The sequence below is a fragment of the Chinchilla lanigera genome, unplaced genomic scaffold, assembly GCF_000276665.1.
Source record: "Chinchilla lanigera isolate Chin_1 unplaced genomic scaffold, ChiLan1.0 scaffold00015, whole genome shotgun sequence".
In the NCBI taxonomy this organism is placed as follows: Eukaryota; Metazoa; Chordata; class Mammalia; order Rodentia; family Chinchillidae; genus Chinchilla; species Chinchilla lanigera.
In genome coordinates this window covers 15331080-15347351 of record NW_004955416.1, presented here as the reverse complement: position 1 = coordinate 15347351, position 16272 = coordinate 15331080, and the positions used below count along the sequence as shown (strand labels likewise).

The following is a 16272-nucleotide window of genomic DNA, read 5'->3' as shown; positions in this document are numbered from 1 at the left end:
AAAAAAAAAAAAAAAAAACACATAAAAAGTTCTCAAAGTACAAAACAACAAAGGTGATCACAAAAATGTACCCCAGGGCTAGGGATCTAGTTCAGTGGTTAGAGCACTTGTTGAGCTTACACTTGGCCTTGGGCTCCATCCTCAACACTGCAAAAACAAAAGGACCAGAGGGCTGCACCGACAATAGGCGTGTGAGGCCAGAAGACAGGACCCGGGGGAACACTGCTCAGAGGAATGAAGAACTGGCACCTTGGCCATGAGGTGGGGAAGAAAAGGGGAGGTTGAGGCACGAAAGAGAGGCTGCAGCACAGGGCTAGACAGGCCCGGGCGGGGAGGCAGGGAGGGGTGGGAACAACAAGCCCTCTGCATTAGGCCAGCGGGACTTGTCTACACGGGGTACCCACACTGCACCAGTTCCTCTCCAACTGTCCTGGAACAAGGCTGCTGCCAAGGAAAGATGTCCAGAGAGGCTCCACTTGTACCCAAAGAGCAGTCCCCTGCCCCATGAGCCAGAGCCTAGGGTCTCCTGGCCAAGGTCGTGGTCTTGGTTTGGCTTCAGCTGAGGTCCTTGAATGGGAATTCAGAGATGGTCACAGGAAGAAGCGGGCAAGGCTTTCCGCCGGCTCTGTCCAGCTCAGGGCGGAAGTTGGTTGGGGCAATTCTCCAGCGGGGTAGGTAGGAGGCACCGGCCCGGAGGCATGCATGGCCCACGATGTCAGTCATCCTAGAGAAAGGCAAAGGGGCAGAGTGACGAGGGCGACACAGCACACTGTGTAGAGGTCTCCTGTGTGATCGGACAAATAGATTCAATCACATGGTACTCCTGGGGCCCTGGGCACCTGCTCTGGCCTCGCACCATTCCAGCTGGCCTGGAGCCGGCTCGGCAGCTCCCTGGTTTGTCAGAAGGAACCAACTCCTCATTTCCTGGATAATGAGCCCATTTTTCTGTGACTTCTACGCTCTACATGTTCCATTTGGGGCCTCTAGACATCAATTCAAATCTTTGGGTGAAATATTCTTCAGAAAAATGGCCACGGCCGGGCGTGGTGGCGCACGCCTGTAATCCCAGCACTCGGGAGGCTGAGGCAGGAGGATTGTTGCAAGTTCAAGACCAGCCTGCGCTACAAAGAGAGCTCAAGGCCAGCCTGAACTGCATAGCGAGACCCTGTCTCAAAAAGACAAAAAAAAAACCAAAAAACGAAAAATGGCCATGAATAGGCTTCAGACCACCTGGGAGGCCGTTCCTCACTCTACCGCCAACCACAACCACACGTGCAAAATTCCTGCCACAAGGTACGACCAACCGCGCCCCAGCCAGGCAAACAATGATGCCCTTTCCGCACCCACTCCTCGTCCTCTGCGCCATCTCCTTGCTCTCGGATCTCCGCTGCAGCTCCCTGTGAAGACTTTTGGGCCATGATGTTGTCTGTCCACGACGCTCCTATCTTCCTGTCACCAGCAAAGTTACACTTGGTCACTGTTCCGGCCTCCAGTTTGGCTAATGAATCTGAAAAAGAGATAAGCCAGATGTCCCCTCTTCTGGTGGCACAGTAGTGGAGGCTGCGGCTGTTCTGGGGAGGTTGCCCAGGCCTAGGTCTACAGGGACACTAAGACGCTAGATACCAGGGTCCTCACAAGAACCTAGGAATAGGAGGCACCCCACAGTGTCCAGGCTAATGTCCCCGGGCCACCTGTCTGGGACTTAGGAATCAACCTCAAGGGGCTGCTCCGGATCCATGGGAACTAAGCATGCAGGCACAGGGGACATCAGGCCAGCACGAGGTCGCGCTGCTCACCTACGAAGGGGCCGTCACCCCGTGTTTTCAGCCGTACCCGGGCCCCCAGCTCAAGTTCCATTGCCTCCATCTCTGCCTCAGGCATCCAGAAGGCCACCGTCTGCTCGGGCGTGAGGCTCTCGGTCAGCTGCAGCAGCTCGGGCTTGTTCATCAGCCCCTTCAGCACCTCGGGCGTGAGCAGATCGCTGTCCCCCTTGGCTTCTACCTCTGCAGACACAGCACAGGGCCATAACTGCTGGGCCAGCAGCCCTTTTCTAGGGCACTGCAGGAGCTGGGGAGGGCTGAGCGTCACATGCTCACGGCCACTTGTAGGGCAGGACTCAGCATCTGTTCCGCAGAGCTCTCAAGGAACTTCACCGCGGAGGTTGCAGTGAAATACAATACAGAAGCGCTTGGCACTGTCTCTGGCACACAGAAAACCCCCCATGAGTACCGACATGCTTTGACGGTTCCCATTTTATAGATGAGAAAACCAAGGCCAAGAGGGGTGAAGTAACTGGTTCAAGGTCACACAGCAAAGGAGAAGGCAAGACTCAAATAACCAACATACAATTCTGCCTTCCCACAGAGACTCCCCAGGGCCAGGCAGGGTCTCTAAGGCTCTTGGAATCTCCCTGACTGGAGTGGGCTCTGCTAGAAGCAGCAGAGATGTTTTGGGCCCCATACTCACAGTTCACTGGTTCAGGGAAGAGAACAGTGGCCCCTCTCCAGCTCCTGTGACAGTCTGCGGCCTGCCCACCTCATGATCCTTGCCTCCTCCAGATTACCCGCCCACTTCCATACCTTCCCCTCTGCCACTGATGACCCCACGTGTCCCGCCAGCCCAGTCCTCTCCAAGTTCCAGGACTTTACCTCCAGGTCCCCCAGTGGAGGGACCACAGGTAACTTGAGGTCAGCATGTCCCAAACAGAGCTCTTCTCCCCAAACCTGCTCCCCTGGCACCCATGCCCAGCTCTCACAGCTTCCTGTCATCAAGGCCAAGCCCTGTGCCCTTGGCACACTCCTCTCTGAAACACACTTCCCAGCCCCAGAACCCAGCAGGTCCCAGCTTCAGGCTCGGGGGAGATTGCTGCACTTCCTGCTCCAGGATGTCCCTGGTCTATGCCTGCCTGGATGCCGAGCCCTGCAGGCTGCAGTCCCAGGCCTATCCCCTCCTCTACCAGCTGGAGTCCATGCCAGTGCCAGAGGACATGTCCAGTGCCAGGACCCGCAGCACGGGTGCAGGCCTGCCTTATGACCCAGGCTTACTGAGGGTTCAGGGAATAAGGCCAGCCTGGGCTACGAAGTGAGTTCAAGGCCAGCCTGGACTACATAGCAAGACCCTGTCTTATAAAAAAAAAAAAAAAAAAAAAAAAAAGCCCAAACCCCAGTCTGGGGAGAATTCTGCTAGGCTGCAGCAAATCTAAGGAGTGGGGAAGGTGAGTCTGGTCCTTGGGGCCAACGTGGGACATGAAGGTCTCCCTGCAAGTATGGGGCAGGAAGGAGCTCAGACACCAGTGTCAAGGCCAATTGTGCAGAGAAGCTACTTTCTGGGGGCCTGGAGTCCCATAACTAACCCTAACCCTAACCCTAACCCACCAAGAGAGGGAGGGCCACAGGTACCTACTGTAGGATGATACGAGGAAGCCTGTGTTCACCTTCCTGGTGGCGCTGAAGTTGGGCTCGATTTCTTTCCCCTTGGGGTCAAACCTTCGGCGGTGGATGCAGCTGGGCCGTATATACAGCACATAGTAGCGCTCCTGGGTGGGCAGAGACAGCGTGAGGGGCTGCTTCACCCACACCAAGCCCTGACACACATGAACATGCAGGCACACACACACAGTGGCTCTGGCTGCAGCACTCACAGCCTCACACTCTGCCCGAAATCCCACCTTGGCTCCAAAAGCAAGTTCAGAGGCCCAATGCCCCATGCACACACATGTTCACTTATGTGTCACTGGAGCACCCGCCACCCTTGCTATGGCCACCATGCCAGGAGTCCAGGACTGGGGGAGCCCAGGACAGGGCTCCAAGGCTCCCACATAGCCAGAGACACTGGGCACTGCCAAGGGGCCACAGAAAGGGTACCAACAGAGCCGGGGCAAATAATTCCCAGCCTCCTGAGCCACAGTGTCCCCCGGTGCCCAGGAACAAGGTGATCCCGTTTTGGGAATGTTGTGGGCCCAGGGCCGGGATATGGGGTGGGGGCACATCCTGTGTGAAACAGGAAGTATCTCTAAGCGTTGTATCTCTAAGCGCTGTTGCAGATTGTTCTGCTCAAAGCAGGGGGAAGAGCTGTCCCCAGACACTGAGGAAGCAGGGACCACGTCCTGGGGAACAAGGAAGGTGAGGCCTCAAAAGGGGGAGAGATGCACAAGAGTGGGAACAAGGTGTAGGAGGGCCCAGAAAAAGCCGGGTCCACAGGCCCCTGTGCATGTGGGAGCCCCTCTGGGTGCTGGGCAGCTTCCTGGGATCCTGGCCTGGGAAGGCAGGTGGGATGCTGAGCTGGCATGTAGAGTTTGGGTTTCTCAGATGGGCAAAGAAGAAGCCTGACAGGCACGGGGACAGCAGGGGCAGTCTCAGCAATGTCTCTCCGGGACCAAGCCCAGGCCAGAGAAGAGCTCCGGGGGTGGCTGTGGCCGGGTTTTATCAGGACCCACCTGGCACTGCTCACCGGGGGCAAGCAGGATCTGCAGGCTGGTGGCCGGGTGGCCACCGCACTGTCATCAGCAGAGTGAGGGGTCGGGAGAGGGACTGGGCAGGGGCCCTGCCTGTGCAAGGGCAGCCATGGCTGGCCAGCCCCTCGTTAACATGGGGACACTGCCAGGCTCTTCCAGGCAAGCTGGATGGGTGTGCCCACCTGGCAACAGGTATGTAAGGAGGGGAGGATGGGCACAGCATCTCGGGGCATGAAAATTGGGGAGCTGGGAGGAGAGGCTATTTCCATGGTGTGCAGGACAAAAACCCAGGTTCCATGCAACCCCAGACCTCTGTCCCCCCTTGAGAGGACATCTGGATGAGCTGAATCGCAGTGACCAGGGAGATAAGGTGGGCCACGGGAAAGAGGGGTGCAAGTTCAGGACCAGTGCTCACAGACAGGCTGGCCAGTGCAGCAAGGGGAGCTCCAGGCCTGCCCACAGGCACCTGCAATAAAGAGCGTGACCCCCAGACAAGAGGGAATCAACACAGGGACTGAAGGCAGGCTGCACACGCAGGCCAGGCTGGGCGCAGTGCCTGGTCTGCCTTCTCAGCTCTGACCCAGGCTGTCCCCCATGTCCGCTGCAAAGCACGGCCCCTACCTGTTCCCTCCCCACTTGCTCGTCCTGTTGGGCTGCTGATGTCATGACCTACTTCCCACTTGCCCTGGGAGCCCCTCGGGGAGCGGCTGGATCCAGGTCTGGGCACTCGCAGAGCCCGGTGGGTGAGGCTGGGACACTTCAGTGGGTGACGGTGGCCCTACAAGCGCCACTGCCAAGGCTGCAAACTGACCTTCCTGCCATTGGCGTCCACAATGCTGTGCCGAGATACATCCACCAGCTCTCCCTCCACCAGGATGCCGTTTCCCCTGGGGATGAGAGGCAAAGGGGGACACTGGTTCTGTCAGTCGACAGGAAAGAGCCACCCTTGGAGGTCGGCAGCCCAGGCTGGAGCCCGCACGGGGACAAAGCATGTCTCAGCCAAGAGTCTCCTAGTCCCCTACTCCTCTGAGGCCTGGTACTGAGCAATGCCTCTCTGTGCCTCCTACACTGAGTCTCTGCTCCCCTGAGGGTCCCAAAGCCTGGTCCAGGACAGGGGGAAGCCTGTGAAGCTGTCAGATCCAGCTATGGCCCCTCCTTCAGGGACACCAAGTCTTCGTGACCAAAGCCTCGGTCTTCTTAATCACCACTAAAAGGGGAGAAAAACAGCTTCCTCTCTCCGCTTCTGGGATGACAGTGTAGGCTTCCGTATGCAAATGTGCTCTGTAAATTATGAAGTGCTTACTAAATATAAATGATTTTTAGCTGGGAGTGGTGGCGCACGCCTGTAACCCCAGCACTTGGGAGGCTGAGGCAGGAGGATTGTTGGGGGTTTGAGGCCAGCCTGGGCTACAAAGTGAGCTCAAGGCCAGCCTGAACTGTACAGGGAGACCCTGTCTCAAAAAGACAATAATTAATTAATTAATTAATTAATTTTTAAAAATTTAAGCAAGTTGGGATCAGGAGCAGGTACCTGAGCAGCTATAAATTATCCTCCCTTTTCAATTACTTTAAAATATTTTCATATTCCTATCACCAGGTCATAACCCAAGGAAACGACGAGACTCAGACATTTGGGAGTAGCCCAAGCTCACAGGATCGCACACTGAGAGAAACTCACCCCCTCCCCACTTCCCGGCTTTAGTTTTCATAAAAGCAGACCTGATGGCTTTCTTTCTGGGAACCCCAGAAATGGGATAGAGGTAGGGACAGTGAGGAGGTAGCCAGGAAAAGTGAAAACTCACCTACTTTATTTGCCTCTGTCCACGCCCTCCCTGAATTTTTTTAAAACCATTGAACTGACAAAGACTGTAAACGTTCAAGAGGCACAACCTGATCTCCACCCACACTGCCTGGAGACTGTTACAACTAAACTATTTAACCCGACCGCTGCCACCCAGGCTGTAAGCTAGAGGCCAGAACCTACCTGTTCATGCCCCACCTCAAAGTCTGTCCCCTTCAGTCACGTCTCCCTCCCCAGCCCCGACTCCTGAAAACCACAGGTCACTCTCTGCTTCTGTGAGTTTTATATTTTACATCCCACAAGTAAGTGAGCTCCCATAGTGTTTGTTTTTCTGAGTCTGGTTTATTCTCTTAGCACAATTTTGTTTTGTTTTGCTTGCCGTAATGGGGATTGAACCCAAATCTTTCCACTGAGCTGCATTGTGGATCTTTTTTTTTTTTTTTTTTTAACTTATTTATGTTACTTTGAGACACTGGTGCTAAATCACTAAATTGCCCTGCCCTGGCTCAAATTTGCAATCCTCCTGACTCAGCCTCCGGAGTAGCTGCGATTACAGGCACAATTCTTTAGGGTCTGTGATTGCAAACGGAACAGTCCCATCCTCGTAACCCTGGGTAGGACCTGCCTGTGGCTCCAGATCTTCCACGCATGCCTCCCACCTCGAGCACCCCACCCCGGGGCACAACAGCGTGCCCAGTGGCGAGAGCCGGTGGTGCCCGGAGCCCTGCCTCGCAGCCGCGGCCCGGGATCGGGAAGAGAAGCGCGGCCTGGGGCCCGGGGGCGGCTTTGGCAGCCCCGATGCCCACCCCGACCCCTCTGTCCCCACCCGGACCCGGCGCGGCTCGCCTACCCTTGGTGCGCCGCGGGGTCCCAGGCCCCCGGCAGCCGCGCGCTGCGCACCGCCTTGTTCCCGAGCGCGCTGTCCTGGTAGATGCGGCTCATGCTCCGGGTCGCAGGCCGAGGCCGGCCGGGAACGCGCAGCGACCAGAGCTTCCCGGCCCGCGATCCCGATCCCGGAAGGGCGCGGCCGGCGCCCCCGGAGGGCGGGGAGGCTTAAAGGAGCCGCGCGCTAAGTGGAGAGCGCGGCGGGGGAGAAAGAGCCGAACCCGGGCGCAGGCGACCGGGCCGCGGCCCTCTCCTCTCCTTCCTGGTCAGCTAAAGGGAACTCCTGCCCCCGTGCTCACCCAAAGGAGAAACTGAGGCCCGGAGAGCCCGAGGATGTTTCCTGGGATCAGCTCTGAGAGGCGCCTTTCCGAGAAAAAGACCACCCCTCGGAGTGGATGGGGTGCACGGTCTGCAGCGCGCCCCTCCGAGCCCTGCTGTGTCGGGCAGGTCCTCCACATGCCGAGCCCCCACTTTGTCCCCCGGAAAATGGAGTCAAAGGCAGGGCGTGTAAAGATGCCTGAAGGGCTGGGGATTTAGCTCAGCGACACAGCGCCTGCCTGTCAAGCGCGAGGTCGTGAGTTCGATTCCCGGTACGGGGTGGGGGTGGGGGGGCAGGATTGTTAAAGATGCCTGAAGCCGCGCGTGATGGCACACATCTGTAATCCCAGCACTGCGGAGGCTGAGGCAGGAGGATCGTTGCAAGTTCGAGACCAGCCTGGGCTACAAAGTGAGCTCAAGGCCAGCTTGAACTGCACAGTGAGACCCTGTTTCAAAAAGACAAAAAAAAAAAAAAAAAAAAAAGATGCCTGAGCTCACCTCCTCCAGACACAGCTGCTCTCTGCCCTCTTCTCACACAGCTACCCACCTCCTCCCAAACACACACACACACACACACACACACACACACACGTCCTTTGCCTAAGCAGTCACAATCTGCAGGTGCATTGGGCTTGAAGGGGTAGTTGGGCTCTTTGTGCCAGGGTGGGACAGGTGCGCTCACTCAGGGAGGCCAGGTGTGCCGTCTAGTGGATGAACATCTGGGAGTCCTGATGAATGGTCAGAGTTGGAGGAAACACCCTTGCTCACACTGGTACACAGACTTTTACACACATATACACTGTGACTTCCTATGTCTTTGGCACTTCTGTTTTCAAGAGCTTATTTCCCTGTTAACAAATTTTGTGTATGTGTGTGGTTTGTTTTGTTTTGTTTTTGTGGTTTTGTTTTTTTTCCCCATACCAGGGATCGAACTCACGACCTTGCGCTTGCCAGGCAGGCACTGTGCCACTGAGCTAAATCCCCAGCCCTGTTTTGGGTTTTTGTGCGTGTATGTTTTTGTTTTGTTGAAAACAAATTTTCTTGTTTTATTTTTTTTTTTGTACAGGGAATCGAACTCAGGACCTTGCACTTGCTAGCCAAGAGCTTGTACCACTGAGCTATATCCCCAGCCCTTGTTTTGTTTTTTGATTTTTTTTTTGTTTGTTTGTTTGTTTTGTTTTGTTTTCCGGTACTGGGAACCGAACTCATGACCTTGCGCTTGCCAGGCAGGTGCTGTGCCGCTGAGCTAAATCCCCAGCCCCTTGTTTTGTTTTTTGAGACAGCGTCTTTCCATGTAGTTTAGTCTGGCCTTGAACTTGGAGCAATCCTCCTGCCTCAGCCACCCAAATGCTGGGATTACAGGCATGTGCCACCACTCCTGGCAACAGTTTATTAAATTTGTATCTTACTACTGCATTGGTGTAAAGATGAATGTATTAATATTGTATATTAAAACATTTTCTTAAGCCTAATTTTTTTCTTCATTTGTAGAAGAAATTAAAACATTTTTATGGGTGGGGAGTTTGTGCTGCTCTCTATGGTGGCCACTGGGCACAGGTGCCTATTTTAGTATTAATAAAGGCTGGGATTATGGCCCTGGAGATCTTGTGCTCAAAGGCCCTGGGGTTGACTCTCAGCATTGAAAAAAGACTTTTTTTTTTTTTTTTTTTTGGTCTTTTTGAGACAGGGTCTTGCTATGCAGTTCAGGCTGGCCTTGAGCTCACTTTGTAGCCCAGGCTACACTGATCCTCCTGCCTCAGCCTCCCAAGTACTTGGATTACGGTCGTGTCCCCCGGCCTGAAAAAAAGACTTTTTAATTAATTGAACCAAACTAAAATTAAAATTCAGTTGCTTTGTTTCACTAGCCACATCCCAAGTGCTCCAGAGCCACTTGTAGTTGGAGACCACCATTTTGGACAACAGCAAAGGTATACAACAGTTTCATCCTGCAGAAAGTTCCATTGGTCAGGACCATTCCAAATACCTCTCTAAGGAAAGGATTATCTCCTGCTTTGGAGGCTCTGCAACTTCACACCCTCAGCACAACCTGCAGACCAGACAGCAGCAAGACAGTAAACTAGAACAAGAAAAAAAATTATTTATTTTTTCAGATAGGGTTTTACTATGTAGCCCAGGCTGGCCTCAGACTTAAGGTGATCCTCCTGCCTCAGCCTTCCAAGTGCCAGGATAATAAGTATGTACCACCATGCCTGGTTTAAGAAAAAAAGTATTTTTAAATTGGATATTTAATTCCTAATAAAGCCAGTCATCAGAGTGGAAATTCAGAATATTACTGGGCTTCCTCACACCTAATTTGCATTTCTTAATGTCTATTAAGTTATAAAGCACAAGGTATACCAGAAGACAGTACCAAGGTTTTTTGGGAGAGAAAGGGAGGTTTTGTTTTATTTGGGGCACTGAGGTTCATGCCTAGGACCTTGACTTAGGTAAGTGTTCACTGAGCCACACCCCCAGCCCTGAAATCCTCTTAGGCTCATACCACTTACTATTTGAAATATACAGCCAACACACCTTTCTTTTTTTTTTTTTTTTTTTTTTCAGAACTAGCCATTGAACCCAGGGGCACTCTAGCATGGAACTACATCCCTAACCCTTTCTATTTTTTATTTTGAGATAGCGTCTTACTATGTAGCCCAGGCCAGCTTCAAACTTGCAGTCCTCCTGCCTCAGCCTCTCAAACAGCTGGCTAAAGTTTTGTTTTGTTTTATAATATTGTCATTTACAGAGGCAGACTTAGAGCCATAGAAGCTTAAGCTTTGGACTCCTGTGTCCCACGGGCCACCAGAGGATGGCAGTGAGTGATGGATCCCACAATATGTTAGCACAGGTGACGTTTTTGTCAGATTTTTATAGATAAGACAATTTTTATAGATAAGGCAATTTTAAAAATCGGTTAAGATCCTTGTCTCATTTTTGTCCACAGTGCTCCTCTGCTTTTGTCAGGTCTGAAGGGACAGGGATGAGGGAGAGTGGGTGACATGGGATGTATTTAGCTTGGGTCAGTGGAATGGGTGTGCGTGGCCCACAGCCCATTCTGCCTGGAATGAGAGAGATGTTTCTGGCTGTCTGGGAGAGGAAACGTGCACTCCAGGGCCTGCTGCTGAGACTTCGTGGGTCACGGAGAAGGACCAAGGTGTAAAACGTCAGGAGCCAGAGAATGTGCAGAAAATTGTAGTCATCCAAGAGATAAAACTGTAAGTGAAGGATTTGTTTCTCACTAACCCAAGCCAAAATCAAAATTCTCCCTCGGGAATGTTCTCACCAAAGCAAGGCATATCTGTCTCTGTCTCCATCTCTCTCCCTGTCTGTCTCCTCTGTCCCTGTCTCTGGCCCTGTCTCTCTCTTCTCCCTCTCTCTTTCTCTCTCTCTCATAGTAGATGTTATCAGGATTCTTGTTTAGGACACAAATACAACAGTGAAACAGCCAGGCATGGTGGTGCACATTTATAATCCCAGCACTTGGAGGCTGAGGCAGGATAGTCTCAAATTCAAGGCCAGCCTGGGCCACATGGTGAGTGTAAGGCCAGGAAGAATTACATAGCAAATTCTGTTTCTCAGACAAACAAACAAAACAGTAAAACAAACAAGGAGTGTGCTTCTGTGTGTGGAATCTTCAGTTTTACTCATCAGATCACATCTTAGTATATCTGACACCTCTCATCCTGACGGTCTGGTGCTCCAAAAGAAATGGCATGCTAAATTGCCACCAATGCTGTGAAATAGCCTGAAGAAAGCACCATAAACAGTACAGCAAAAGACACAAACAAAGGAAGCGCTCCAGAGAGAAAGAATGACATAAAATATGATGCCAGGAGGAGGAGCGCTCATCCATCACATCGCATCAATAAATGCAAATGGCGTCAGCCGGCTTCAGAAAGAAAATCTATGATCCGCCTCGGACCTGACATCCCTTGTCTCGACACCTTGACCTCAGCTTCCTCCCAGTCTCTCTGCTGAGACACCACTGACCACAGAGCCACCCCCATCCCCACACCTCACCTCATGGCCACCGCACTGCGGGTTCCAAAGGGGACCAGGGAGAGAAGATACCCAGGCCAGGACTGTGAAATCAGGTAACTTCCTGTCCTCGTGTCACTGGGGACACCACTGTTAGTGGTGGGTGATGGTGACAGTCATTGGCATGGAGTGACAGGAAGATGACCAAGATTTTCTCCTATGGTTAGTTGCGGGTAGGAGGAATCAGGCTGGCAAACAAAGCCAGCTTTTATTAACAGCAGTGAACCTCACAAGAAAGAGCATGATGAGCCGGGCCTGTGGTACATGCCTGTAATCCCAGCACTCAGGAGGCTGAGGCAGGAGGATCACTGAGACTTTGAGGCCAGCCTGGACTACATGTCCAGACCCTGTCTCTAAAAAAAAAAAAAAAAAAAAAAGATGATGATGGGTTCAGGGTAGCTAAGGGCCAACACTAGATGTGTGAAAAATATAGGAGGCTCTAAAATGGCAAATTTTTTTTCTTTTTGCAGTACTGAGGACTGAACCCAGTACCTTCACAGAGCTATAGCCCTAGATCTTTTTATTTTTGATTTTGAGACAGGGTCTCGCCAAGTTACTAGGTTGCCCAAACTGGGTTTGAACTTGTGACCCTCCTGCCTCAGCCTTCCAGAGTGCTGAGATTCCAGGCCTGTGCTACCACACTCAGCTTAAAATGGTAATTTTTAAGGGAACTGGCATGACCCAGAGCTTCAGGGCCAACTGCTAGACATCAGGCTCAGCACCTGGCAGGCAGTGTGACAGAGCTGCCCGAGAAGAGGGGTTGAGCCCCTAGGGAGATGAACCTCAAAACCTGGCATCCTGAGAACCCTGAACACAAAGCTTTGAGAGTGGCCTTTGCACATGACAGTGGAGTAGAGATACCAGAGCTTTCTCGACACTGTGTGAGGAGTGTATACAAGGCTACAGGGATGAGACCTCAGATGCACCCGGCAAGGCCTGCCACCCCGCATTCTGCAGCCACCAGCAGCACAAGTGCAGTCAGGGAAGCCAGGCATCTCTGGGATGCACTGTGGTCTGGTGGAGGTAGACACTGCATGGACCTGGAAACAGCTCATGGCAGGCAGAAGGTAGCAAGTAACAAGGGACAACCACAGCTCTTTCTTTTTGGTGGGGGGGTGGGCGCGGATTTTTTTCCGGTACCAGGAACCGAACTCACGACCTTGCGCTTGCCAGGCAGGCGCTGTGCCGCTGAGCTAAATCCCCAGACCCACACAGCTCTTTCTATCCCTTACGTTTTATCTAGGCTACTTAGGGCAGATAACGCTCACACCTTTAACCCTAGTGCCCTTGATCCTAGCATTGCGCCATATCAATTCCATGTGATGAACTCTAGATCCAGCCACCTCTGAAAAGGCCCCACTTATAAGGATGTGAGGCTTTGGGGGGACACCTAGACACAAGCCACAACACACCACTTTACAAGCACATTCCCACACTCTGCGCATAAGGGCTCCCATTCCCCCCATCTGAACACACAGACCCTGAGACCTAAGCTGCATGCGTGAGAAAGAGGGCAGCCACAGTGGACGGGGCAGTGGATGTGAGGGCCCCAGCTGCCTGCCCAGCCACCCTGCCTGCTGTCCATGGGTCACTAGAAAGCCCCCGGTGTTGAGATATTATCTTTTTCTTATTCATTGCTGACAGCTCCTCATATTTTCCACCAATTTGTCATTCTGTTTGGAACTAAATACATCCCTGGAAGGTTATGAAAGACATCTTGTCATATTTTTTAAAAAACAGATACTCTGCTTGCAAAGATTCCTTAGCTTTTATTCTGTCTCACTACTCTCTGTAAGGTGCCATGCTGTTTTAATTTGTGTAGTTCAAGGAGACAATCCCATGACCAACAGGGCGAGTTCCCCCTCGTGACTCTTGTCCTTTCAACCTTGAATTTTCCTCTTGAACTTGTTTTTCTAGGGGAACCTATTTGGAACTGATCAAACCCTTCCAGCGACAATCAGCCTGCAGAACCTACCGTATTTACCCAAAAATAAGACCAAGTCTTATATGAACTTTTGTTCCCAAAGACTCAATAGGGCTTATTTTCAGGGGATATCTTTTTTTTGTGTGTACAATAATCTATGTTTATTCATTCATTCATGTACAAAAATCTATATTTATTCAAATGCAGTCATGTCATCTTCTTCTGGAACCTCATCAGAATTCTTCAAACCCTGAACTCCAGCTTGAATTTCTTGTGACTCCATGTCCTGTAGAACCACTGGCCCCTATCTCTCATGTCCAGCAATAGACCCATCCTTAAATGAGCACTGCTTGCCCATATAGCCAGCTCAAGGTGCATTGTTACAACACATGACATACTGATTTATGAAGATGCATATTAGACACAGCTATGCTTGACTGTTATCAAGAGTGCATGGTAGCCGGGTGTGGTGGTACACACTAGAGAGAAGAGTGCATGGTAGCCGGGTGTGGTGGTACACACTAGAACTCAGAGAGCTCTTCCTGCGCCTGTAATCCCAGCACTCGGGAGGCTGAGGCAGGAGGATCATTGCAAGTTCGAGACCAGCCTGGGCTACCAAGTGAGCTCAAGGCCAGCCTGAACTGCATAGCAAGACCCTGTCTCAAAAAAAGACAAAAACAAACAAACAACAACAACAACAAAAAACTGTGCATATTATTTGTGTAACATGTCTGTCCTCTGATTGGTCATTCAGCAATAAATCTCAAATTTATGTGTTTATGTAGGCATTTACCTGTCTCCAAAGGAACCTGCTTAGATGTTTGCAAATAATTATAATTTATATTATCATTTACTATGTATTTATGTACATATTATTTATATTCAATTATATATTGATATTATTGTTTTATAATTCAATACATCCATCCTATGTTGCAATAGGCTTTATTTTTCTTGAGATAGATCTCACTATGTAGTCCAGGCTGTTCTTGAACTCACCATGTAGCCTACACTGGCCTCAAACTTGTGACAATCCTCCTGCCTCAGTCTCCTAAGGGCTGGATTACAGGCGCAGGCCACCATGCCTGCCTACAACACACACATTAAATGTGTCTGCCTGATATCTTAACTGGGGCTTTCTGCGGGCGTAGGATTTATACTGTGAGCATCCTGAAAGATCATGGTTGGGCTTAATTTCCCAGGAAAATGCAGCAGGACTTTTTTTTTTGAGATAGGGTCTCTCTCTCCTTGTCCAAGCTGGCCTTGAACTCACAGCAATCTTCCTGCCTCAGCCTCCTGAGTGCCACAATTACAGGTGTGTGCCACCACACCCAGCTAAAACATACTTTATTTTTTTCAGTGCCAGGGATCAAATCCAGGGCCTCCTACCTGGCGGGCAAGTGCCCTATTGCTGAGCTATGCCCTGGGCCTGTGGTAGGACATCTTGATGTTAGGCCCCCAGATAGTTCTCTCTGCCCTGCAGGAGCCTCCCTACTAAGGCAGTCAGAGTGACAGTAACTCACACGGGGCTGTTTGAGGCAAGGGACCCACGAAGAGTGTCCTCTTTCACTGTCACGCCTGCTGCCCACCCCAGCGTAACTGTCTTGCCCACGGCCTTTGAAAGACTTGCCTGTTTCCAGCAAAGGGTTAAACCTGCCTTTTCCTCGGACCAGAGCCTCTTTGAAGCCTAGTTCTGTCAGGGTATAGCACCTGTGGTTACAGAAGTGTCTGGCATTCCAGACTCCTGCTATCATAGCAGCTACTCCAGGACACAGGCTTTAGAAAACAATTGCCCTTGTGTTGTAAATGTCTTTTTTTTTTCTTTCTTTCTTTTAGTCTTTTTGAAACAGGGTATCTCTATGTAGTTCAGGCTGGCCTTGAACTCACTATGTAGCCCAGGGATGCCTGGGACTCAGAGAGCTCTTCCTGCCTTAGCCTCCTGAGTGCTGCTGGGATGACAGGCATGTCCCACCACATCCAGAATATTGTAAATGTCTTAATGCTGACTGTGAAAGGAATCCTGTAACAGACGGAGGTGGGATAGACCAATGTAACCAGTATAAGCCCCTTGAGAATTGATGTGCAGCCCTTCTGCCCTTCTGCCAGGTTCCTGGCTCTGACTCCTAGACACCGTATGCTTGACCAGATGGACAGATGGCTGCTTAGGGACCCAGTCATATCCCGATGGTGTTTAAGTCCTTGTCTTCCATGCCGTGGAGAAGTGGGTGATCCCTGAGGACTGGAAAGCCACAAGCAGGCTTTCTCTCAAGCTTGCCAGTGCCACCATAGACCAGTCTTCCTACAAAAAGAGGAGCTGCTAAGGGTAACACTAACCTGCAGTGGTGGCACAGGCCTGTAATCCCAGCACTTGGAAGGCTGAGGCAGGAGGATTGCTGAGAGTTTGAGGCCAGCCTGAACTGCATAGCAAAACTCTTGTCTCAAAAAGACAAAAAATAAAATAAAATAAAATGGTAACATTGGTAAACATGGTAACACTGGTAAAATTGGTAACAAATGCTGCTGCCGTGCAGCACGGGCGTTAGGGAACTGGCCTTCAATGCGTCCTTGCTGCCTGCCATTACCACGGGAAGCAGAAAAGCGATCCTTTTCCACCCTGGAAACCTTTGGCACTCTTTGCATCCGGGTCATGCCGACTTGGGAAGACAAAGGACCCTCAGAACGCAGTCAGTGACCTTGCTCTATTAGATTTTATTATAAAATTGAATGTTTGTTATTTTTTCAATTCTATTGATCATTATACAAAATTCGGAAAATATAGAGAAATATAAAGAATTTAAACCTTCCATTTCCCTTTATTCAAAATAACTGTTGCTGGGCCAGGCATGGTGGCAC

General features: G+C 51.3%; 1 protein-coding gene across 1 annotated transcript in view; it reads right to left on the bottom strand.

Moving 5' to 3' along the window:
- Positions 1 to 7282, bottom strand: part of LOC102024459 (arpin) — a 58948-nt gene extending 51666 nt beyond the window's left edge. Inside the window, exons 1-5 of the mRNA XM_005381538.2 lie at positions 7105 to 7282; positions 5265 to 5340; positions 3403 to 3535; positions 1797 to 2003; positions 1344 to 1507 (exon numbers count right to left, since the gene is read on the bottom strand). Of these exons, the coding sequence (XP_005381595.1) occupies positions 1344 to 1507; positions 1797 to 2003; positions 3403 to 3535; positions 5265 to 5340; positions 7105 to 7196 (672 nt within the window). The 5' untranslated portion in view covers positions 7197 to 7282. The remainder of the gene's footprint in view (positions 1 to 1343; positions 1508 to 1796; positions 2004 to 3402; positions 3536 to 5264; positions 5341 to 7104) is intronic.
- Positions 7283 to 16272: the final 8990 nt, after the last annotated feature.